The 24896-nt window shown below is 43.7% G+C and overlaps 1 protein-coding gene across 8 annotated transcripts in view; it reads right to left on the bottom strand.

Annotated features, from left to right (window-relative positions):
• Cntrl (centriolin) overlaps positions 1-24896 on the bottom strand; it is a 72903-nt gene continuing 48007 nt past the window's right edge. For 4 of the 8 annotated variants that reach the window (XM_028785067.1, XM_028785065.1, XM_028785069.1 and 1 more), the window contains 21 exons: positions 24327-24643; positions 22142-22350; positions 19873-20065; positions 17434-17564; positions 17176-17316; positions 16940-17066; positions 16623-16787; positions 15771-15930; positions 13881-13996; positions 13586-13803; positions 11120-11277; positions 9726-9799; positions 8611-8799; positions 8016-8241; positions 7223-7428; positions 5718-5858; positions 3452-3715; positions 3224-3286; positions 2504-2710; positions 717-785; positions 1-417 (listed from right to left, as the gene is read on the bottom strand). In XM_028785067.1, the coding sequence (XP_028640900.1) occupies positions 732-785; positions 2504-2710; positions 3224-3286; positions 3452-3715; positions 5718-5858; positions 7223-7428; positions 8016-8241; positions 8611-8799; positions 9726-9799; positions 11120-11277; positions 13586-13803; positions 13881-13996; positions 15771-15930; positions 16623-16787; positions 16940-17066; positions 17176-17316; positions 17434-17564; positions 19873-20065; positions 22142-22350; positions 24327-24643 (3359 nt within the window). In that variant the 3' untranslated portion in view covers positions 1-417; positions 717-731. Of the gene's footprint in view, positions 418-716; positions 786-2503; positions 2711-3223; positions 3287-3451; positions 3716-5717; positions 5859-7222; positions 7429-8015; positions 8242-8610; positions 8819-9725; positions 9800-11119; positions 11278-13585; positions 13804-13880; positions 13997-15770; positions 15931-16622; positions 16788-16939; positions 17067-17175; positions 17317-17433; positions 17565-19872; positions 20066-22141; positions 22351-24326; positions 24644-24896 lie in introns of those variants that run through there. The other 4 variants (XM_028785066.1, XM_028785068.1, XM_028785070.1 and 1 more) reach the window with 4 other exon arrangements.

Raw genomic sequence — 24896 nt, forward strand, 5'->3', positions numbered from 1 at the left:
CCAAGTTGACTGTACCTTTTATTTTCATATTAAAAATAAATTTTGGATCAGAATAAAAAATAATAACTTATTAATAAGCCTAGGGGCTTTTAGTACATTCTTTTTCATGGTAACTAGACATACCAGTTATGGACTCAGTATATGTGGTTTCACTGGCTTTATAAAAATATTCCAAGATTAGAGGAAAAAAGTCAAAAATAGTCCCTTACATCCTATGTTAGATACACACATCTAGTCCCACAAGTACATGTGATTTACAGAAACCTCTTTAAATGGTACTGCAATGTACTTTCAGTCTTCACAGGATCTGGAGAGTAACATTGACATTCCATTAGGATGTCAGTGAGGTAGGAGAGTAGCGATTTCCTCTTACGGTTACACAAGACCATATTCCTGACCTTGGCTGGAGCTTCTTTCCTACAGTAAGACAGAGCAGAATGGATGAATTAAACCTCCAACTGGACAAGACTTTAGAGAATGTGGTAGTAGTGTGATGACTGACAAAATACTATGCTTAAGGACTGCTTTGTTTTGGAGTGCTGGGGATTGAATCTGGGGACATACATATGCTAGGCAAGTGCACTATTATTATGTCATAGCTCCAGCCCTCAAAATGCTTTTAAAATAAACTGATAAAAATGATGAAGGATGATGTTAATTTTCCTGGGGCTGCCAGAATTCCAGATCTTTTAATTAAGTGCCGGTGGCTAACGTACCTGTGAGCAGGAAACTCAGTGGCGGTAACTGTTTGGTTCTAATGGAACTTGCAGAACTTGGAAGGCGCTCTGAAAAGAAGGGAACTAATTTTAGGCACAGAAGCTAGCCCCCAATCCTAACCCAATTCAAGGCTTCATGTCACAGTGGCCCAGATGACAACCCCAGACTGAAACTGCTTACAACTCATTTGTGCCTCTGATATAGAGTACCTCCAAGGCTCATGTATGGGCTCTATGCCCATTGCCTTACAGACTTAAGCTCCGGAGGGCCATGTGGTCTGGGCCTTTACCAGACTTGTCTCAACCACAGGTGTAAGGTAACCCTATTAAAATCTTAGCCCTACTGCTGCTCATTAGGTTTTTGTGCCTCAGGTAAGCCATTTGCCCCTCAGGCCAACCAAGGGAGCAACTGTGTAGCCATCCAAACGTGACTATGAAGTGAGTTCCTTTTTCTACTACCCTTCTCCACCCCTCTTCCACTCTTTCAATCTCCCAACACTAGGCAGGAGAGAGGATTCGAGGGGCGTCGATATTATTATTCTGCTGATCCGGGGTGTTGAGTTTCCTGGGGCAAGTTTGATCTTTGCAGTCAGGATATCTCATTTCTTCTCGACTTTTTTACACACTTAACCAACAGCAACCAACCACCAACTGGCTAACCAGCAGGAGCAAATGCCCCTCGGGGCTCTAGCATTTATATACCCTTTCAAGAGTCCCCAGAATTCCATATACTTGTGGAAACTATCTGCAGCTGGCAAAATCACACCCCCTGCTACAGCATGAGAGCAGCTTCATATCCCATACCAGAGATCAAAACCATATTCCTGTATTTAAAGAAACTAAAATTCTCACTACAAAACTGTCCTTGGATATTCCTTGTGGTTACAGTATACTGAGGATCCACTGCTTTCTGGTAAAGGTAGGTTGGCTTCTGTATCTTGATCTGTCCTTTGCTATACCCTTGACCTGTTATTTACAATTTCCGGTAGTTATTACCTACATAAAGGGACAATTTGTACCTTTCTGAATGGGGTGTTGTATGTATAGTGTTTAGTATCTACATAGAGTAAGCACCTGAAAATGGAAGCCATTTTCTGCTCACAATAAGGTATTACTGTTCGCCAGTTCCATGGGTTACTTTTTCTATTAAATGAGTGTAACTAAGTCCCACACAGAAACCTTTGTGAGGTCCAGAGTTTTATAGACAGGAAGTGAAGAAGTCTGCATTCAAATGTCTTTGAGGAATGAGAGGCACCACTTAAACCCCAGGGAAACCCACATTTAACCTCACAGGTCTAAGCTCTTCCTTCCTTTAAATGCACATGGCTGTTTTGCCTGCATGGGTATGTCTGCACTGTTCCGGTGCCTGGTGCTTGTGGAGAAAAGGGTGGCAGGTCCTTTGAAACCAAACACATGATTGTGAGCTGCCACAGGAGTGCTAGGAACTTAATCTCCGTCAGGCTCCAAGTGCCCTTAACTGCTCGACCATCTCTCTAACCCTGAAGGTCTAAACTCTATTCTGATCAAGTAGAAAATAAATCCAGAGGTTGAGGACACAAACACTAAATCTCTCCTGGGTCATCCTATCTCCAATTCTAATTCAGTGTCTAAGCTACCAGCTTACCTATTCTTTACCTATAGACCAGGTACTTTCCCCAGTGATGGCAGATTCAGTTTTTTTGCTGAAACAGTTGAGGGTGGCACTTCAATCCCAAGTCTTCTTGGACCACCTACCCCAAAGTTTCCAAGTATTCCAGGTAACTCTAGACTCTAGAGCTTCCTCTTACCTGACTATGTCCATGTTGGGAGTCCTCCACAAGGGAAGACTCTAGATGAGACAGACTGGGTGATGAAGCTGAGTCTACAGAGGTACAAGTGACCAGTTCTCCTAAAGCATCAACTTGTCTCCTCAGACTGTGTAAGGTGCCCTCTGTCTGCTGCTGTCCTTTGATCAATACTTCTGCTTGCTTAGACATACAGTGTCGAAGTTGAGCCTGGAAAGTGTTATCAGATGTGGGGTTTACATGAAAGAAACACTCCTGAACTTACTCAGCTTCTTCACATTTGATAAGCAAGTCTGACTTTAATAAACAGGAATGAGGGTAGGGCATGGCAGTAATCACCAATCCTTGTACTGGGGAAAGTTCAAGGCTACTCTAGTTCTAGGGACGGTCTAGGGTACACAGAAAGACCCTGTCTCAAGGAACAGCATTATAGAGGTTAAAGAACACAACTTGACATCAAGGTTCTAGACTGACCCAGTGCCTTGCATGTGTTAGACAAGTGCTGTGCCACTGGGCTATATATCCAATGCTCTAGAATCCAAATGGCCTTGAATGCTGACAGCCATTTGCTATCTGTGATGTCAGCTCTCTGAACCTCTATAGTGTGATCCATAAGCGTCCTCTTGAGTGCTGCAGTAGACTGGACATGGAAACCTTTTCCCTACTCTTGCCAAGTGCCAACTATCTCCTAGGGGCTTTCTCTCTTTTTTTTTAAGAGGCAACCTTGAGTTGATCTTCATGGTGACGCAGTCTCTCACGGAGTGCTTCTCCACGCCAGTGTTCATCCTTTTTCAGAAAGAAAAGGAGACCAATGAGTCACCAATTGTCACAAGTGGGAACCAACCATCTTTCCCTCCTACCCTGGTGCCCTCAAATCTGTTTTTAGCTTTACTGGGGGAGGTGGGAATCAAACTCTCACTCTGAAGCCCAGGAGAGCAGGACAAACTTTACCATGACGTGAACTTGGGGAAAGTTCGATTTTTCTTCAAAAATCCTCTCGTTTGTGGTAATTAGAAAGTTCTCTTTCAAGCTTTCCAACTCTCTTAAGTTTTCATTTCTTTCCAAAATAGCTGCTAGATCTGCCGGTAATTCTGGAAGGAACTGGTTGAGATTCCTCAGGCTGGTTCTGATTTCGTCTTTCACCTCAGACTTCAGCGTCCTCATTGCATTGCTGACCTCCATTTGCCTCCTCTCCAAGTCTTTCTGGTTTGCCACCTAAGCAGTGTGATGGGGTCAAACACCAGGACGTAGAATTGAGTCGTTTAGTGTACTAACATTGAAGGATCTACACATACTGGACAGAGCCAGTTAGTATAGTTCTTGATTTGCAAGCATAAGGACCTGAATTCAATCCTCAGAACCCACAAGGCTGGGCGAGGGGACCATGCTTTTGATTCCAGGACTGGGGAGGTAGAGACAGGTTAATCTTTGGGGATAACTGGCCAGCCAGCCAGCCTAGCCTAACAGTGGGTTTATGTTTCAACAAGAGGCCCTGTCTCAAGGCAGTAAGAACAATTAGAGAAAGATATCCAGTGTCCTTGGCTGGCCTCTACATGAACCATTTAAATGCATACAATACCCACACTCACACCAAACAAAAAAAGGTGGGGAGATGGTTCAGTTAGTACACTGCTTGCCACGCATGAGGACTACAGTTTGATTTCCAGCATTCGCATAAAAAGCTAGGTATGGTGGCATGGGCCTGTGGTCTCAGTGCTTGGAAGAATAAGATTGGTTGATGTATGGGGCCTGTCCTAATTGGTAAGCCTCAGGTCCCAGTGAGAGACGGTTGTTTAGTTTTATGTCAACTTGACACAAGCTCTAGTCACTTGGGAAGAGGGACTCTCAATTGAGAAGATGCCTCCGTAAGACTGGCCTATAGGCGAGTCCATCAGGCATTTTCATGATTACTGATGATGTGTGAGGGAGGGCCCAGCATAATGTGGGTGGGGCCACTCCTGGGCTGATGGTCCTGGGTTGTATAAGAAAGCAGTCTGAGCACCTTGAGAAGCATGCCAGTTATCAGCTTCCTCCATGGCCTCTGTTTCACTTCCTGTCTTGAGTTCCTCCCCAGCTTGCTTCTTGGTCATGGTGTTTGTGCAGGAATAGAGACACTACGACAGCATCTTCTGAGAAATGACACCTGAGTCGGATCTTTGGCCTCCACATGGACGTGCACAGATGGATATTGCTACAGACAAGTGCACATGTGCGCATGCACACAACATAAAAAGCCAACCAAGGGCTTGAGGGAGGTTGGTCAGTCAGTAAAGCACTTGCAAGCCTTGAGGACCTGAGCTCAAGCCCCAGAGCACAGGTAAAATGCTGGGCATGGGGGCTCACTGCCAGCCAGTCCAGTCTAAAACCTCTGGGCTGCCGGTCCTGAGACTGATGCCCAAGGTTTCTTCCAACTTCCACAGACGTAGACCTGCACACTCAGGTCCTGTGCCTGCACACCTATTTACAAACAGTGAGCTGGCTCAGCAGTAAGATACTTGTTGAATCCCCAGAACCCAGTTCAAAGAGGAGACCTGCCTCCCACAAGTTGTCTTCTGACCTCACGCTCACCACAGTGTGTGGGGGCACACCCACATGCACTCACATAACGATAAATAAAGAAATAAATATCACTTTGAAAAGCTAGTTGGCCGGGAGGTGGTGGCGCACGCCTTTAATCCCAGCACTTGGGAGGCAGAGGCAGGCGGATTTCTGTGTTCGAGACCAGGCTGGTCTACAGAGTGAGTTCCAGGACAGCCAGGGCTACATAGAGAAACCCTGTCTCAAAAAACCAAAAAAAAGAAAAAAAAAAGAAAAGCAGTCTGGTAGAAAAGCTAGTTGATTTAATTTTAAGAGTATATTTTCAACCAATCCTTTCCCCTTAAGTGTATGTCTAAATTTTAAGGCTGAAAAAAAAATAACTTGAAGAACACTTTTTTTTTTTTTTTTTAACAGTTCCAAGTGGGGTTTATTCAGGAGATAGGGCAAAGATGGGGGGTGGGGAGAGAAGAAGAGGAAGAAGATGGAAGAAGAGAGAGAAGAAAAGGAAGAAGAAGAGGAAGAAGAGAGGGAAGAACACTCTTACAGTCAGCTTTTAACAATTCCCACATTCCTCTTAAAGAGATACTAACAACAATAAACCCTGTCTGCCCCGGGGGAGGGAGTGTATTGAGCCCACATGGTGACCTGGGCTGGCCAGCTGGGGTTCTAGGGTGCACACCTGTTTCTTGAGCTCCAGGTATTCCTGCTGCATCTGGCTGAGCTCCTTCAGGAGGCGCCTGGCCCTCTCGTGGTTGTCCTGGGCCACCAGTTCAATTGTAGCCATTTCCTTTTGCATACAGCTGTTCTCCTGCTTCTGTTCCTATACAGAGAGGCAAAGGACTCTGCAGTCACACATGGGCAGGTGTAATTACTGGGTTCCACACTCACTAGCAATGCAATGACCTCAGTTTGTTCCTTCCTTCCTTCCTTCCTTCCTTCCTTCCTTCCTTCCTTCCTTCCTTCCTTCCTTTTTTGGTTTTTCGAGACAGGGTTTCTCTGTGTAGCCCTGGCTGTCCTGGAACTCACTCTGTAGACCAGGCTAGCCTTGAACTCTCGAACTCAGAAATCTGCCTGCCTCTGCCTCCCAAGTGCTGGGATTAAAGGCGTGCACCACCATTGCTTGGTTTTTTTTTTTTTTTTTTTTTTTGGTTTTTCGAGACTGGGTTTCTCTGTGCAGCCCTGGCTGTCCTGGAACTCACTCTGTAGACCAGGCTGGCCTTGAACTCAGAAATCCGCCTGCCTCTGCCTCCCAACCTCAGTTTCTATAGCTGTGAAATGGAGCATCCTGGAGGCAGGTGTAGTGTGACTGGGAGAATTTGAATTCAGAGTTTGAAGTCAGATCCTTCCGCTACCTCTTACAAGTTACTCTCCCCTTTCTCAGCCCCATCAGCAGTGATCCATGAAAAGGCAACAATATCTTCATGGGTTGTAGGGATCGTTGTTTATTTATTTGAGACAGGGTCTCACTGTGTAGCTCTGGCTGGCCTGAACTCACTTGAAAGACCAGGCTGGCCTCAAACTCACAGAGATCCTCAGGCCTCTGGTTCTGGGTGCTGGGATTAGAGGAGTGTGCCACCATGGGCAGCTTAAATTTTAGACATTAAATCTATCTTTATGACTGTCCTGTCCAAGTACACAAGCACACCACCCTTTGGGAAATCCATCAGATTTCCTTCATACAATAGTTACACTAATCCCTCCAGAGAGCACTGAAAAAGCCCACTCCTAGGAATCCACTGTGCTCACTGCTCTGAGTGATGTGAATACCACTCCACCCCACTTAGTTCAAGGGTAAAAGCAGAGTAGACCAGGCTTCCTGGTTTTAGTATGCTTGATAAAAATCAACGTTGACCAAAAAGGGCAGAATGTCACAAATAAGCTCTGACTGCAGCTCTGCAAAGGTGCCTACCAACCCAATAACTGGAGCCTGCAGTGGGCTGAGCAGATGCACAGTTCTACTGTGCTATGCTCTCCACAGGAGGCCTCCCTGCTGGTAGCCAAGTTTCACCGTGTGCTTCAACAACCAATTATGACAAAATACACCAGTAATAACCACTGGGTTAGGGTCTGGGTTGATGGGTAATTTATTTTCTTCCTAATGAAGCAGTGTATAAGTAAAATGCACACGTCAAATCGATGTAAATGTATTGTTCTCTCTAGACTCCCAGAGCAGCAAACACTCACCAGAAGATTCTTCTCCAGCTGGCTCCGCTGGATCTTCAGTGCTTCCTTCAGCCCAGCCACCTGCTTCTCTGCCTTCTTCCTTTCTGTTAAGAACTGGTTTCTCAGGAGGCTGAAGTCTGCCCTCATAGCATCGGCCTCTTTCTGCAGGGCCAGCAGCTCACCTGACTTCTCCATTAGCTGCTGTTCCCGTTCTGAAAGCTGCTGTTCTGGAATGTGAGTGAGCACGCTTAGTAGGTGTGGCCAGGGGCCCTGGGCCAGCTGTGGGCCGAGTGCTTCTAGCTCAAGGGCAGGCTGCCTATTAGAGAGTGGCATGCTACCTCCTCTGCTGTTCCCCTCTCGTGCTGGCTCTCTCAAGCCTGCCCCACCCACTCCACAGGCTGGAGAAAGGTTCACCGAGAGAGAGCAAACTGACTGCAAAGTAAATCCAACTCGAGGATAGCTCCTGCACTCAACCTTTGGTTGCTGACACTATGTTTCTCAATAGCTGAGGCCACTGCTCCTGTATAACCTGTCCTTCAGAGACTCTAACACCCCGCCGTGATGGCCTGCTTTCCTGCACATGGTTCTTGAAAGAGGCAGAAGGGTATGAAGAGACACATTGGTCAGTCCAGGGTCAAACTTCACCATAAAGACACATTCGCCCTACGTCCCTGCATCCTTGGCCTTCCTTCCCACTTTGGTTCTCCTGTCTCCTCCTTGGGTGGCTGGGGCTGGGTCTTCTTTACATACTTCACAAGACAACCAGTACAGCCCCCTCCCCACCGCCACCACTTGATGCCTGCAGTGAACTTACTGGCCTGGGATAGCATCTTCTCCAGGCTCTCAGTGCACCGTTCCTCTTCCTGCAGAGTCCTGAGGCGTTCTTCAGCTGCCGACACATCTGTGAGCAGCTGCTTCAGCTTGCTTTTCTGGTCTGTGAGCTCCTCCTCCAGCCGCCCCTGATGCTGCTCCAGGGCCACTTTACCAGCCTCTAACTTCTGCTCCTCACGCTCCCTTTCTCTCTGGAGGTTTTGAAACATCTGAATAGAGAATAACCTGAGTTGATCATCAAAGAACAAATGTCCCAGATGATCCTCAGACTCTAGTTCCAAAGAGAGAAGCACTTACAGAGAGGGGAGGGCAGACAGACAGACACACAGACAGACAGACAGAACAAATGCCAGTGCCTCTGTAACGATGACGCCACCTGGCCACTGTGAGATACACATCGCTAATTAATTAGCATGTGACCATTAAGCTCTTTACAGGACCAGTGCGGATGGCTTAACAATCTGTAAATTACACTAGTCAGAGTCACACAGAAGGTGCACATGGGCAGTCTGATCTGGGTGGGAGGTGGTAGGCACAGAGCCCCATGAAGTGAATAACAACCCCTTTGAGTCCAGTACCGTTTCTTGCTGGTCCAGCTGGAGCCTGCTTTCTCTGATCTCATCCTGAAGCTTCTGGAGTTGCTGTTCTTTTGTCTCCGCCTCTTTCTGGCAGCTCTCTAACCTGGCAATCCATTTGCTGATGTCCTTCTGCAGCTGGGCCTGCTCACTGAGCAACGAATTCTGGCACTTGGTGGTGTGGATCAGGTCCTTCAGGCAAAAGAACACACTGATACGGCTCACAATGCGCCACTTCCTAAGGTGACCAGAACCCACCAAGTCTGAAAAGTGACACCTCCTTTATCCTCTCAGCAAACTTAGAGAAAGGTACCCAGGACTAGAAGTTAATTCCTGGCTTTCCTTCTCTTAGTGCCTAACATGTAGGATGGTGAATCTGCAGTGAAGGCTTCTCTGCCTGGTCACCAAGACAGGAATAAATACTTCTCTGCAAGTATCCCAGGACTGCTTCGAAAACCAAGGTGCTAAACACAAGAATTAAGCCTAGTTTTATTACTATCTGAAATATTTAGACAAATTAAAAAACTTAGAAAAAAACCTGAAAAATTTTTAACAGAGAGAAATTTAATAATCTGATACCTTAAAAAAAAAAGAAAAAATTTTGTCTTAAAAGTTTTATGTCTTAGAAACCTGAAGGTAAAAGGAAGAGAAATTAGGCGTCTCATCTAATTTGCTTGAAGTCCTCTGAAACCCAAACTGTAGCCCTGTTCTTACAGGCTGACCCTGAGTCACCTAGAGGAAGGTCACCAGAAGCACAGGGCCACAAGCTGCACTAGTCAACACCTGACCAGATCCTGCTCTGAATGGTCAGCTGCTCTGCACATGGATCCTTACATCCCAGCATCCTTGCTAAGGCTTCTGGGAACAGCTGTTTGACTGTGGTCTAACTACTACCCTACTTCTTCTTAACTTTGGGTAAACTTGAATCAAGAGCTGAAATAGGTTAGAGAACCACCCAACAACCCAAGCCTTATCTGAAGGCTGTGCTGTGTAAGGTGCCCTACAGTGCCAGGCAGGTGGCTCTATGGTGCTGTGTAGGTGACCTTATGATGCTGTGTAAGGAGCCCTATGGGGCTGTAGTGTGAACTGTAAAAAGCCAATTATACTTTGAGCCTTACCTGCTTTGCTAGGTCCAAATGGTCCTGGGTATTAGCCAGTTCCTCCTGTAGCGAGTTTATGGCTTCCCGTTTATCTATCAAAACATTTTTGTAAAACGTCATTTGAAAGTATACATAAGAGCACATGTATACATACTGGATCGCCTTTCAAAGCACATCACAACTAAATCTACATTTATTTCTGTTAAATCAATGATGCCAAAAGATAGTTATATGTATAACCCTGTGGGTTTTTTTTTTTTTTTTTTTTTTTGGTTTTTCGAGACAGGGTTTCTCTACGTAGCCCTGGCTGTCCTGGAACTCACTCTGTAGACCAGGCTGGCCTCGAACTCAGAAATCCGCCTGCCTCTGCCTCCCAAGTGCTGGGATTAAAGGCGTGCGCCACCACCGCCCGGCCCCCTGTGGGGTTTTAAAAGGCTTCTATATTAAAGAATTTTAAAAACATTTAACTAATAATGTTGGTGAGATGCATGGTTTAAAAATGAGTATATTCTATATTACTGTTAGAAATGTAAGACTTGGTACACTCTTTCATGAAGACAATGTGTAGACAAAATTGCTATCTGTTACTAACTGTGATCTTGAACAAATCACAAGAAAATTAACCCTCAATATCATCATCTGTAAATGGATAAAATACTAGTTTCTACATAAAAACTGCCATGAAGGTTTTATTTTTGATACAGTCTCATGATGCAGCCCAGTTTGCTTTGAACTTGCATTCCTCTGCCTACTGAGTGCTGAAGTTATTGGTGTGTCACCAGATCTATTTGTGTCACATGGATTAAATGAGACAGTATATACATCATGACTAGAATATAATAAATCCTCAAAAAAATACATCATTAGCTATAAATACTTAGCCATTCCTCCTAAATAAACTATTATTTGGTAATAAAAGACATTTTTACTATTGCCTTCAATACCCGCCCCACATACACAGTCACAGTTATGACCTGAGGGATGATGTCAATTCATGATTACTGTGTGTGCTTGTGTGCTAGGCATCCGTGTGGAGGATGAAGGCCAATATCTGGGCGTCATTTCTCAGTTCTCCCCTTTTACTGTCATCTTGAATGACAGAACTCAGGTTTGGTGGCAAGTCCTTTTTACCTACTGAACCACCTCACTAGCCCAAAAATAATTTGTATTTAACCTTTTTTTAAATCTATTTTTAAACTGTTTCCTAAGAAACATAAATTAGACTTTAAAAGAAATAGTTTAAGATGAAATTCATGTACCATGTGTGTCTTAAAGTGTATGATTTAGACTTAGTATGTTCACAGAGTGGTATAATTAAATCTATAATCTAATTTCCCACCATTCTGCACCAATCACGTCACCTAAGGGAAGGCTGTGGTAGAGCCATGGCCTCCAGGCCGGCCCTTCCTTACCTTGTAGCTGCTGTTGCACCTCAGAGACATCGCTGTGGAGGGCAAGCTTGTCTTGGCTCAGCTGCTCCAGCTCCTGCTGCAGCTTTCTGACACTCAGCTCCAACTTACCTAGGTTGGACTGCTCCATTTTGTTGCTTTCTTCTGAAGCTGCTAAAACTCTACCACAGAATAAACCAGACTGTTAGACAGAAAACACGCACATTACATGGACGAGGGGCAGCGCTGCCTTCCACACAGTGCACAGACAGTGGAGATGCCAGAACTCATTTTTAAAAGAAACATTACAGATTTCCAAATAGGAGACTTAAAAAAAATAAAAAAAGATTCACTAAGTTAAAACATTACAAAAACACGTATCAAAATTCCAAACACAAAACAAAATAAAACTGAGCGATAAGCAGCCTGCTGACTCATCCACTACTGACGAAGCAGAAAACATGGCTACAGCCCTCAATGCCCGGCTCTCTATGCAGGCATTCGTTCCTGAAACCCAGGTCCTCACTGAGCCGTCTTTCCACCTTGCACTTTATTGTGGTTTTTAACGGATCATGCTTTTGGCATCTAGTTAAGAAGAATTTTGTCTTACTCAAAGTCACAAAGGGTTTATCTTCTAAGTTTTATATTTTAAAGTTTACATTTATGTTTATGGCTCATTTTATTTTACACTGTTTTATTCAGTGGGGGAGGGGGTGTGCACATGCCATGGCACATGTTTGGAAATAAAATGACAACTTAAGCAGTTGGTATTCTCCTTCTATTTGGTGGGTTCAGGGAATTAAACTCAGGTTGTCCCAGGTTTGAGCCTTCACCCACTGAGGCGGCATTCTGCTGGCTTGTTTTATGTGCATGCATGTTCAGCCTGCATGTGTGTCTGTGCACTACTTGCAGGCCTGCTGCTCACAGTGTCAGACTGCCTAGAAGCAGAGTTACACGTGGTTGTGCACTGCCTTGTTAGGAGGTAAGAATCAAACTCAAGTCCTCTGGAAGAGCAGCCAGCGCTTGAACATCTGAACCATCTCTCCAGCTCCTCCATTTTTTTTTAATATAGTAAAATATGGATCAAATTTTCTATTTTGGATCTTCAATTCTTTTAGCAATAATTCTAAAAAGACTACTTCTATTGAAAAGATACCTTTCAATCTTTTTCAAAATCTGTGTCTCACACATCAAGTTCATTTCTGGACCTTCATTCCAGCACTTCTCAACCTGTAGTCTCAACCATTTGGGGATTTAACAACTTTTCACGGGGGTCGCCTAAGACCACCAGACTACACAGATATTTGCATTATGATTCATAATAGTAGCAAAATTACAGTTATAAAGTAACAATGAAAATGATTTTATTGTTGTGGGTCACCACAACACGAGGAACTGTATTAAAGGTGGAAGCACTGGGAAGGGTGAGGACCAGTGCTCTGCTCTGTTCCTTGGATTCACTTATCTGCTGTATAGTACAATAGGATTTTGATTACTATAATTTATATGAAGTGCTAAAATCAGATGTGTTAGTCTTAAATCCTTTCTCATTTTCTAATTTTTTTTTGGTGGTATGTCTAAAGAATTCTATAAATTGTAGGTTCTTTGCATTTTCTTATAAATTTTAGAACAAATATAAGTTTCTAAAACAGGAAAAGAAAAAAAACTAGTGGGATTTTGACTGCCATTGTTTTAAACAATCTGTCTTCTTATAGCAGTGAACAAATATTCCTTCTGTTTATTTCCAATGAAAGACTGTGTCCTGGAGGACAAGCTGGGGTGGGAGGGTAGAGTGGGGTCTAAGAGCTGCTCATAGCTCCCCTTTAGAGTCAGGATGTTACTGGCCAGCAGCTAGTGGAGGTAGCCCAGTGCCCAGAGATGCGCGTGTCTCTATGTAATCCCCATTGCTGGGATTACAGCGTCTGGCACTGTGTCTGCTGTTTCTGCTTCAACACGGAGACCTAGAGACTGAACTCAGGTTCTTGAAAGGTGCTTTCCTGAATGAGCACCTGTCTACCCAAGGCGAGGTAATCTGTTAAAAATGCTCTTAAGGGGGAACATTAGGGAAAAAATAACCAAGAAAAGAATGGTATCAGAAAATTATGTTATCAAGTTTGCACAATATTGGTTTTTTTTTTAATTATAACTTTTGCTCTTTTTTTGTTTTTTAAAGACAGGGTTTTTCTGTGTAGCTCTGTCTTATCCTGGAACTCATTCCATAGGCCTTGTACTCAGAGATCTGACCTCCTCTGCTTTCTGAGTGTTGGGGTTAAAGGTGTGTACCACCATGTGTGGCTTTTGCTGTTGTCTTGAGGTAGGTTCTAACAAAGTAACTCATGGCTTGGAACCTACTATGTAGGCCATGGTGGTCTCACATCCACAGCAATGCTCCTGCCTCCGCTTGGTGGGTACTGGGATTACAGACATGCACCCCCATGAGCAGCTCTCTGTTCTCATGTTTACCCTCCATGTTTTTATCCCTGCCCTTACCTTTTGGCATGGGAAGACTTCTTTTCCCAACTCTCACATTGTTCTTGGAGATCTTCCTTTTCTTTATTCAGACACTCAATGCAGGACTGCAGGGCCTGGCTCTCAGCCCTCAGTCTCTCTGTCTCCCGCCTGTCTCTCTCCAGGAACTGTCTCTGCCGCTCTAGCTCCCATCTCTGTTGCTGAGCTGTCTGCTGCAAATGCTCTAGCTCTAGTTTCTCCTGAATGAGAGAAGAAGATTCAGACATCCTGAAAGAGAAAGGCTGAGGCGGCAGAGGCTCAGAGCTCTCCTCCGTACCTCCAGCAAGTCGACCTGCGTCTTCTCCAGCTCCACAACCTTCTGGTCATGCTGTAGCTTCAGACCTTGTAGCTCATTGGTTTCAAGCTGCAGTATGTCTGCAACATTCTTTAGCTCTGACAGAGAGATAGAGCAGGGTCAGCGTTAAGTGAACCAGGAAACAAAACAAAACAGACTGTAACTCCTTGTTCACTGACCAGAAAGCAAAAAAAATTTTTTTTTGTTGTGTTGCCTAAATGTTATCAATTTTATTTGTAAAGGAAAAACCTTTTTGAAAGTACTGTTAAAAACATTAAATTTGTTCTGGGCACTGGTGGTGCACATCTTTAATCCCAGCACTCAGGGGGCAAAGGCAGGTGGATCTCTAAGAAACCCTGTCTCAAAAACACAAAAACAAACAAACAAACAAAATAAAAAGTCCAACACTAATATGTTAAAGACATTGTAACAAAACAGTAAACTTCTGACTCTAGGGGCATTTACATCCGCATCTTTATATGAAAAGGTAGGAAAAACTTCAAAGTATGGGTATTTGTTCTTTGCAGAAAATCTGGAAAAGGAGCAAGAGCCCAACAGCCAATGGTAAGTACTAATAAATGTGCTAAGAAATCTCTAGAAGGAGCGGTGACATGATGACCTGGGATGATTATGAGAGAACCAACTCCCCAAAGCCCTCCTGACTCCTGTCCACATGTCCGAACCCCCCACCCCCTCACACGCACACACACACTAAACAAGACAATGTAATAAATAACTCAAAAGCTGACTTTGGGGTGTTTTATTTCAGGAGTATACTTTGTTTGACACGGGCATGATCTCAGACCCACAGTCAAAGGTGATGATCTAAAAGCCTCAGACAGACTGGGAAGCTCTGGACAGGAAGCTTTCCTTGCCCTAGCCTGAGTTCTGATGGTGTGAGTGCTGACGATGTGTGCACATGCTAGCTATTGCAGCTGCATCCTCCCAGCCGCTTACAGCCCGAGACTACTATCCAGTCCTACAGCAACATCCTAGGAGAATGGACTCTCCCAACCCCATCCCGGAACATCTCAGAAGAGCTCCAGAACCTCAGATATAAGAGCCAGAGGACCAGGAAGTCTATACTGAGATTGCGTCCTCTACATGCAATAGGGGAGCTACACTCATGAAGTCTCAACCACATACTGCCTAAACAACACTGGCACAATTCCAAACAGGCCATACCAAATCCTGTACTGCTGAGCTATAGTGCTGTGTAAATAATAAAACTGCAGTGCTCTGTGTGAGTGTTAGGGAGGTGTGCAGAGACGACGAGATCACTGGGACCAGGCTGAGTGAGAGCCCTTGTCTCAACGGCATAAGATAGAGAGTGACTCAACAGGATATATGATGTTCTCCTTTGGGCTGTGCACATACACAGGGATGCACACATAAAAGAAAACAGGGTGACATGAGTAAGTATATAACTGGGCTATCTCCCACATTCATGACTCACCTCATATGTTTGCTCTATTTTTACATGTCATTAAAGTATAAATATAAGCCTTTTCTTTCCAGTTTCCTAAGTGTAAATCTTGCTGCGGTACACATGAAGGCTGGCACTCTCTGGATGAATAGAAACTGGCACTTTGGTTTTACAAGCTTGAATGTTGGAGTGTTGAAGCCCTGGCCAAGCATCTCAGTTACACTTCCATCAGCTGTGAGAGTCCTTCCATGCCCCCATCAGCCACCAATATGTTTATTTGCTTTAAACAATTCTTAAACAGAATGGCAGGAAAAATCATGTTCCTTTTCTAATCTGCTCATTAGTGAGCTTACAATTGAGATGTGATTTGGCCAGGTGCATTTTGCTGTGACCTGTAGTGCAGACGTGGCCAGCGTCACATTCTGTGACTTGCTTTTTAAACTCACCAGTCTTATGTTTCAACAGCTGCTGTAAAACTACCTGAAGATTCTCTTCCTCTTTCTCTATCTCCTGCTTTATAAGTGCGAGCTGAGTCTTCTTTTCACTGATGTGGACATTCAGTTCTCCTTTCTCAAAACTTAGTTCTTCCAGAAGTGATTTTACTTCCTGTGTTTAAATAAAAGTCATCTCCTATGTGAATTACGAATCAAAATCCCCTTTACACCAGTCAGTTCTGTTATTGTTCTATCTCATACATCTAATTTGTAATTGAATTTACATTACATTTTACATTAAATTACAATTTTTTGCCTTTGGTACCAAGAACAGCACTGTATTTTACACCAACATCTACCATATAGTATGAAAAAGTAACCTATGTTCATGTAGATGTGTTTGTGCTATTTACCCATGCAAAGGCTGTTTGAAGCCCAGTGACCATCAGAGGTGGAAGATTGGAGCACAGACACAGTCACAGACTGAGACGCCATAAGCAGCTATTATCACATGCAAAATAAAGAAACTCCTTAAGAGCAGCTGAGAAAAAACAAAAACAAACAAACCAACCAACCCAGGAGGCTCTGTGTGGCTGAGCCGTGAGAAGCAAGCAGGATGCAATGCTCCTATGCCTGGGATAAGGGCAGTCCCGAACAGGAAACACACAAGAAAGCCAAGATGCAAGAGAACCCAGCGTGTATCCAGAGGCCACATGACTGCCTCTGCTCCAAGGCATTAACACACCCCACAAATGATGCTAGAGAGGGGGCCTTTCTATCTCCATTTGGGGAGAACCAGGAAACACTTTAAAATAGACCTCAGCACTGCCCTGGACTTCTAGGAAAGCCTACTGACAAACATACCCTAATGTGACTGCACTTCTCAGCAACTTCCGTCTCTCCCAGTGTCAGGGCCTCCTGGAGGTCAGCTTTTGCTTGGGTGAGGCTGTCCTGGAGTAGAAGAAGCTCCTCCCTTCTCTGCCCCAACTGTGAGTCTAGGACAACCAACTCCTGCTGCTGGCTTGTCACCTGAAAAGGGAGATGGCAAGTTCAATTTGAGGATGCATGTATTCTTAATACTTTAGTTTGTATTTTTCCACCTTTTCTACAACCAAATAAACTTTAGTCAGCAATCCAAAATATGTTTAAAAATAGTCATTTCCAGGTGTCTGCTGTCATACCTGGCTTTTCAGTGTTTCCAGCTCAGCTCTCTTGGCCTGAAGCAGAGTCTCAGATTCTTTAAGGACTTGAAGATGGTGATCCTCACTGAGTTCCGCTGCCTCAATGTCTCTCTGCAGACTCTGAAGCCTACGTGGCAGGGCAGGACTTCAGCAGCCCTCCTCTAAAGGAGCCTGACGCCCACAGCTGCTCCAGGACACCCTCTTCCCATTCCATCCCCATCCCTCAAAGGCCTTACTCTTCTGTCAGTTTTTCCTTCTTCTCATTTAAACACTGGAAATCGGCATCTTTGGCTGCTACAACTTTGTTAATTTCTTTCAATATTTCTTCTTGTTTGATTTTGTGCTGCTCCAAATCCTCTGCATCAGCCTGGAGCAATCTACAATAGAGCATTCATCACCTGGCCCTTAGGGCATAGCACAGAAGAACCAGCACCCAGCACCTCAGCTCTTGGCACCTGGGCTCCACCTTCCCCAGAGGCCCGAGCTCCACCCACCTTAGTTGCTGTTCTGCTTTCACAAGGTTAAGTGCAGTCTCCTGGGCTCTCTTTTCTAATGCCTCAGCATCTGACTCGGTTTGTAATAAATTTCTCTTGGCCTCAGTGAACTTTTCAACAGTACTCTTTGTCTAGAAAAGAAATGTCATTAAAAACAGTTTGACTGCAGTACTCACTATAGTTATTGGCAGTATTAACTGGTACAACTCTTAGTAAACAAGATAAAAACAGAAAAATGTGAAAACATTCCTTTGTTGTGACTCTCTAACACTTAGAAAATTATCTAGAAGCAAATAATTACTGTGTAAAAAATAATGAGATAAATCTTGACAAAAAAAGAGGTAGTGTAATAAAACAGAATACCATCTAGTCTTTATAAAACTACAGTGTCACAGCATGCAGATGTTAGAATATGTTGTACCAGAAATATATCTTAAAAGTATAAGCACTGTGAGAAGAACTATATACAACTACGCTGTGTCAACAAAGATGGGACGTTTATGGAAAAAAGTCATTTGAAGATGATGAGAATGGAAATTATCTTTTTATTCCAAAAATGTGTTTATCTAACCTAGCCAATTAAATGCCAATAATTTTACCAAACTTCCATCCACACAGATTCTTCTTACTTCAGACATTATAAGCTGAAAGGACTCTCATTTTGTGATGGTAATTTACTTTGAAGTCTTTAGACATACTCCTATTCTAGATTTGGCAAAAAACACTTTCAAAAAAAATCAACTTGGTTTCCTGATCCATCTAGAGAAGAGGTTTCGCAGAGCTAAAATTGTAGTTTGCACTGACTCACAAAGTCAGAGGAGGCTACGTGTGGAATCTGTCTATTAACTGTCCCATGGGTGTCAGGTCCACACCATGTGCTCAGACAGCTGCCCTCTGCCTACTTGTTAGCACAGCCTTGGGCGGGGCTCATCATTTCCTCAAGACAGCCCCTGGGAGGAGAGTGTCTCCACTGTGGTCACTCTTCCTCTGTGTGCCCACTGCCAAGGCCACTGATTAAGACAAATACAGGTGGTAGGTTTTCTCTAGTTCTACAACACCCTGTGAAGAATTCCTGGATAGGAGCTATGCCTGCAAGGGCAGATGGACTTTAATGATGTGGAGGGGTTAGACTATTACAGGTCAATAGACTCATTACAATTTATCCTGGGTTAGCTTCAGTCTCCTAAGGAGACGTTCTTTGCCCACCTCTGTGTGATGACCAACACCCTGTTGACTAGGAGAGAAAGCTGATCCAACATCCTGAAAAACAGATTTAAAAACCTTTTGGGCTGTATTAACTTAACAAGATGCTTCTGAACAGCACCTGAAGCCCGCAGCTGCAGTCTCTCTGCCTGGTTGCCCCTGCTTCTCTAATGTTTCCACCAACGCATTTGAAAAATGTCTTAGGTTATGACTGTTTTTGTGAGTTGTTACTATAAAAACTTTATGAAACTATTCATACATTAGAACATGAAATGTCAGGCCATGGTTCCTCATATTTGGCTCCAGGATAAACTATCTTGCACCTCTTTGAGGTGAAAGCTGTGTTTCTGTAACAACAGTCATAATCCACAAAATTTAATAGGTGAAGCCAATCACTCAGTTCCAACTACAGGTTTCTATTAACTTAAATAGATCCAAGTTGAACTAACAAAGTAAAAATAGTTCCTGAGGTACTTTGTGTGCCCAGGGCCTCTTTCTCTCTGGAATTCTCATATAACTAAAGAACTCTAGAGAAGGCAGAGCTTCAACTATGCGACTCTGGGCTGCATGTGTAAGCCGAGTTAACACCGCTTCACAGGGCTACCAGGGATGCTAAAGGAAATGGTGTTCATAAATGCTTAGGAAGTCACTTTCCCTCTTTGGCTTTCTTCTGCATTGTGGCCTAAAGAACGCTACTACCACTCACTTGGTAGGCTAGAGGTAACATACCAGCAAAGACTGTATCAGAACCTTTCTTTCTTTCAATTTCAACTTGGCTGTACCTAAATGAATAGAAATCTATGACCCAGGAATTGAAAACAGATCATTACTTCTGTTATCAACTTGGTGAAGGAAGACTTCTCTTAAGAATCTGTTTGTCATTTTAAAAGACACAGATTGAAAAGTCCAAAATTAAAACAAACAGTCACCTCACCCCTGCCCCCCAACACACTCAGCCGGGCAAGTAGGACATGCTGAGAACTAACCAGCGTCTGGAATCTAAAACACACATTTAATCCACACTCAACAGTCCACACATTCTTAGCTTGAATTTACAGACACAGTGAGCAAAGTCAGAACCTAGGTGACTTGCTCAGATGTCAGCTCTGACTCCAGGGCCCACACTTGGACAGACAGCGTGCTCTTTGCCATCATTGCTTTCTCTACAGTTCTAGGTGAACTGCAGGAGGCTGCCTGTGTCCCATAGGAGCCCAATCTGAAGCACACTAGACACACCTTCTCCTTGGTGGATGCAAGCTCATTCTCGGCTTCCGCCAGAAGTCGGTCAGCTTCCCTGAGCTCTGAACGACGTTTCAGGAGAGTTTTCTCTAGGCACTCAATTTCATCTACAATATCCTCATGATGTTTGAGAGACTTTTCTATTTCTAGTTCAGTCATTAGATTCTCAACATTTCCATCAATGAAGTCCCTAAAAATTACATAAATATCAAGAGATTTTAAACATAAACAATATGGACACTGATAGCCTATAAAGAATGTTCAAAAATTTACTTTGTCTTTTTTATTTTGTTTTGTTTTGGAGGCAGGGTTTAATTGTGTAACCCTGGCTGTCCTGGAACTCACTCTGTAGATCAGGTTGGCCTCCAACTCAGAGATCTGCCTGCCCTTGTCTCTCAAGTGCTGGGATTAGAAGTATGTGCCACCCAACACCCAGCTAAGGAACTTACTAATTTTTTAAGAGAGTAGCTACATGTTCACAATACACTCTTATTCTAAACACAGAGTATTCCTGGCAGGAAAAGCACACTATGTCACAAGGCTTGATGGACTTGGGTCAGCATCTAGCTGAGACAGCATTGCCACATCATTTTCCTGAAGAATAGAGATAAAGGAAGTGACTATATAATATTTCCAGTCCCTTAGACAGTCCTCAAGGACAGTCCCAGAGAATCCAACCCCAAATACTGCACTGTTTTGTGACTGACTTCTTTATGTTGGAGTAAAACTGTCATAAAAGATTTGGCAAAAAGTCATGACACAAAACTCAGTAACTCAAGGCTAATTAGACAAAATTATTTGAAAATGGGCTGCTTGGCAGGAAAAAAAAGCCTCATGAAATCAAACTCAGCACTTTGATACTTTTCTTCTTTCTTTAAACAAAGGCATGCAGACAATGTTTGCCTTTTCTCTAAACACTAAGTGCTACCCAGTTTTCCTGGAATAATCATTTTATACTGTTACAGTGGAAGAAGTGGAGCCTAGGCCCTGCCCCGTCTGTCCTAACATGTCCTAACATGTCCGTTCACATGAGAAGAAGCTTTACCACTCACACCTACAAGCACCAACTCCCAGTCTCTTCAGTGTGGCTCTCGCTGTCCTCAGCCATTTCAGTCACTCAGCTGTCCCCGACTAGGCAGCAGTGACCATGTCTTTCTCACTCTGCCTGCCGCACAGGCCTCCCTATCACACTGAGGCCCAAGTTGCTCTGCATGAAAGGACAAAAGCTAGAGAACTGCCATAACTCATAACCCTAAACTGTACAAGATACCTGAGGAGAAAAGAACAGGCCTACTATAAAAGGGATTCCGTATCTTAATGTTTAAAAGATTTTATGTGCATAAATGTTTTGCTTGAATGCACGTATGTGCACCACTGAGTGCCTGGTGCCCCCAGAGTTCAGAAGCAGATGTGAGCATCTCCTGGAACTGGAGTTATAGATGTTTGTGAGCCACTATGTGGGTGCTGGGAATTGAACCTGCATCCTCTGCAAAAAGCAACAAGTGCTTTAACTTCTGTAAGCCACCTCTGCTGTCTGCCCATCATCGATTTTGTTTTGAGAGGCAGGATAGACAGACAGGGCTTGGGGAAGGGATTTTAGGAAGGAGATGGAGCATGTGAAGGTGTAGAGGCAGAGCAAAGTGGTGCGTGGGGAGACCACAGGTCCAAGGCAAGCACTGTGTGAGGCTGAAGGGTAACAAGAATAGGCACTGGGTCACAGTGTTTTCTTGACAGACTGGAGAGAAAGAGTTTAGACATGGTGGCAAGTATGGAACCTCCTATGGTGGTCGAGGAGTCCTCTAACTAAAGGCCACAGCATAGAAATAACAGAAAGGGGTCAGTTAGCTTTTTGTATGCAAAGTTAGAAGGACAAGGAAATCAAATGGATGCCTTGGAGAATGAGGGCTGAAATTCCTGTTGTCTACTTTGCACTGGTAGCCGAGAAGGAAAATGATCATGCTGTTCAAAGACAACTTCAAAAAGAGCTTATTTGAAGTACTAACCAGGTAACCTTAGGTGTGTGCTGTCTTAAATGGTATTTACCATGTGGGCAGTAAGTTAATTGGAATTAAATTCTGTTTCTCAGTTCCTATTGCCACATTTAAAGAGCTCCACCTATATATGACCAACATTTATTATTTTGCAGTTATGACCTAGGACATTTCTAAAATGAGAGAACGTTACACAAGGCATCACTGACTGAGGATGTCCTTCAGTGCTGATATTATACCCTTTGAATAATGAAAACACAGGGGTGAATGCTTACTTTCGTTGTTGATGCCTCTCAATGGTTCTATGTAATTCTTCTACTTCAAGTTCTAACTCTTTCTTCTTTTGCAAAAGGTCATCAATATTACGGTATAGCTCTTCTGCTTCTTTCTCAGAATGCTGCCTGGATGTTTTCAGCCACCGCTCTTCCCGCTGTTTTGATTTTAAGTGCTGCATGATGTCTTCTAGTCTAGACACCTCATTTTCCTGAACACAGAAAGTGAATGCATTATAGAGATGCCAGAGGGTGTCTCTCCTGCTTTGCTGTCAAAAGTTGATGCTAATTGGTTAAAGTGATTATCCTAAAAAATAGTGGGAGATTCTAAGTCTTCAGCATGGAAAGAGAAATTGAGTCAAGCCAACTTTCTCACATGGCATAGATGAAACTGACAGACTCACATAACTCTTCCATCAGTATAACCATGTGTTAGAAATTTACCACCCCTCTCTGTCTCCAGAGTTCAGCATCTAGCAGAAAAGATAAACTGAAGTCTCTTTCCACTTTGGACACCAAGAGGACTGTTTAAATACGTTCCCAGAAGAGGTATTTTGCCTGCATTTTGTAAAAAAAAAAAAAAAAAAAAAAAAAAGGAAGGGAGACCCAGTAGAGGGTGAGGAGGTCGGAAAGCACACAAGAGAGTGGCTGGTGAGTCATGAACTTCTGGAGAGGAAAAGCAATCTGAGTATCAGTAAATGCTTAACGGACAGAACTGACACAAACTTAAGTGTACACCATAAAGCCTCAGAGAACCTGAGTGATTACTGCATGGGGGCCTATGGACCAAGTGTGACCTGCTAGCAGGGACTGTGGCCTGAACATTATCCTTTCCTTGTTATTCCCTCAGTAACTGAGGAGGGAGGAGAACAAAGGCTCCAAAAGCTATGAGCACAAAAGAGAAGGTGGAATGAAGTTTAGTAAGTTAGAACCAAAAAGTTAGAAAACAATCAGATTGGAATCTAGCCAAAGGAAAGAAAAAAAGGCACACATAAGAAGTCACATAGTCGGGGCTGGTGAGATGGCTCAGCGGTTAAGAGCACTGACTGCTCTTCTAGAGGTCATGAGTTCAAATCCCAGCAACCACATGGTGGCTCACAACCATCTGCAATGAGATCTGATGCCCTCATATGGGTGTCTGAAGACAGCGACAGTGTACTTACAAATAATAAATAAATAAATCTTAAAAAAAAAAAAAAAGAAGTCACATAGTCACCTAAAACATCTACAAATAAAACAATATACAGATATTAAAATGCTCCTTAAAATTATTTGTAGGGACTGAAGAGATAGCTCAGTAATACTGTTCTGTTGTGTTAACAGTTTGCTCCTAGATTGAAACATTCCATGTTGTAGGAAGCCCCTTAAGCAGGAAGGTAAAGAACTCGAAAATAGCTTCAGGACATTTCTGAAAGTGACCAGATTCGCTAGGACCCTCCCTGCCAGAACAAGCTGGGAGCTGCAAAGTCACTGAGAGCAGACCGGCTGCCCGCAAGAAGCAGAAAGCAATGAACAGCCTGCGAGAGCCTTAGACGGGGAGTCACTTTGGAAGGGCCTGCCGACTGAGTAAGGTGTTTCATGTTCCCACATTTTGTGAACTGTCACCCGTGCTGGAACTGGCTTTGCGGATGCAGCTCTGTGAGTTATCTCTGCACTTGTAACGCCTTATCCATATTCCTGTAAGCAACCCCAATAAAACTCACTGGTTCACTAAGTTGGTGGTATCTGCACTCTAGTCTGTTGTAGCCTCCTATCTGGGGTGAGCAGATGTGTCTGTTGTGTCCCCTGGGAATCTGTCACACAAATTTTCTTTCAGAGGACTTAGGTTCTTCTCCCAGAACCCACACCAGGCTTCTCACAGTAACTGCCAGTAACTCTAGCTCCTGGGCTGTGACTCTCACTTCTGCCTGAGGGCACCACACTCACATGCATACTCTCCCAACACACACATACATGTCATTAAAACTAATAAAATCCTAAAAGTGTAAAGTTAAATAGGAAATGAAATAATTTATAATCATCGGAGACAATTCCTGCATGCTGTTTATACTCATCTGCATATATATAGGCACACATGTACATGTGGCACATACTCACATATGTATAAGCTACAGGTACAAGTATATGATAGCTTTATATTAGCACCAATGTATGGTACAATATTGATAAAGTTGTAGTCCCCACTTACTAGGTTATGGTGCTCTGGGATGTTGCAATGCTGCACACCCATAGGGACAAGGGGAACAGCAAAGTTGGCAGGAGGAGGTCCGTATATGATGGGGGCCCCAGCAGGAGGTGGGCCATAAACCACGGTGCCAGGGGTCAGAGGATGGCTGTTGTTGGGGAAAAGAGGCGATGGTGCATACAGGGCCATTCCCTGGGGTACAGGAGAACCATCTGGAAGCACAGTATACATTATGTACCCCGGGGGAGGCACAAATGGGGGTTCCTCCTGGTCATCCAGTCCACTTTCTTCCTGGCTATCTCCTCCACTGTCTGCATCTTCTAAGACATAAACAGGAAAATAGGAAAACAGATTTAGGAAGAAACAACAGTACTTCAAGACACTGGAGATGTAAAACAACTATAAAAATGGTCAACTGTAGGTGTGAGAAACAGATCAACACACAGTGTTTTCAGCAGCCAACATTTCATGTTTCATCACCATTTATTATTAGTGTATTCAGTAATCATTGGGATATGTGCTTCATACTATATAAAATATCAACAGAGATGTGTTATGAGATCAGAATTACTA

This window comes from Grammomys surdaster, unplaced genomic scaffold (assembly GCF_004785775.1).
Source record: "Grammomys surdaster isolate TR1022 unplaced genomic scaffold, NIH_TR_1.0 125098, whole genome shotgun sequence".
Taxonomy (NCBI): domain Eukaryota; kingdom Metazoa; phylum Chordata; class Mammalia; order Rodentia; family Muridae; genus Grammomys; species Grammomys surdaster.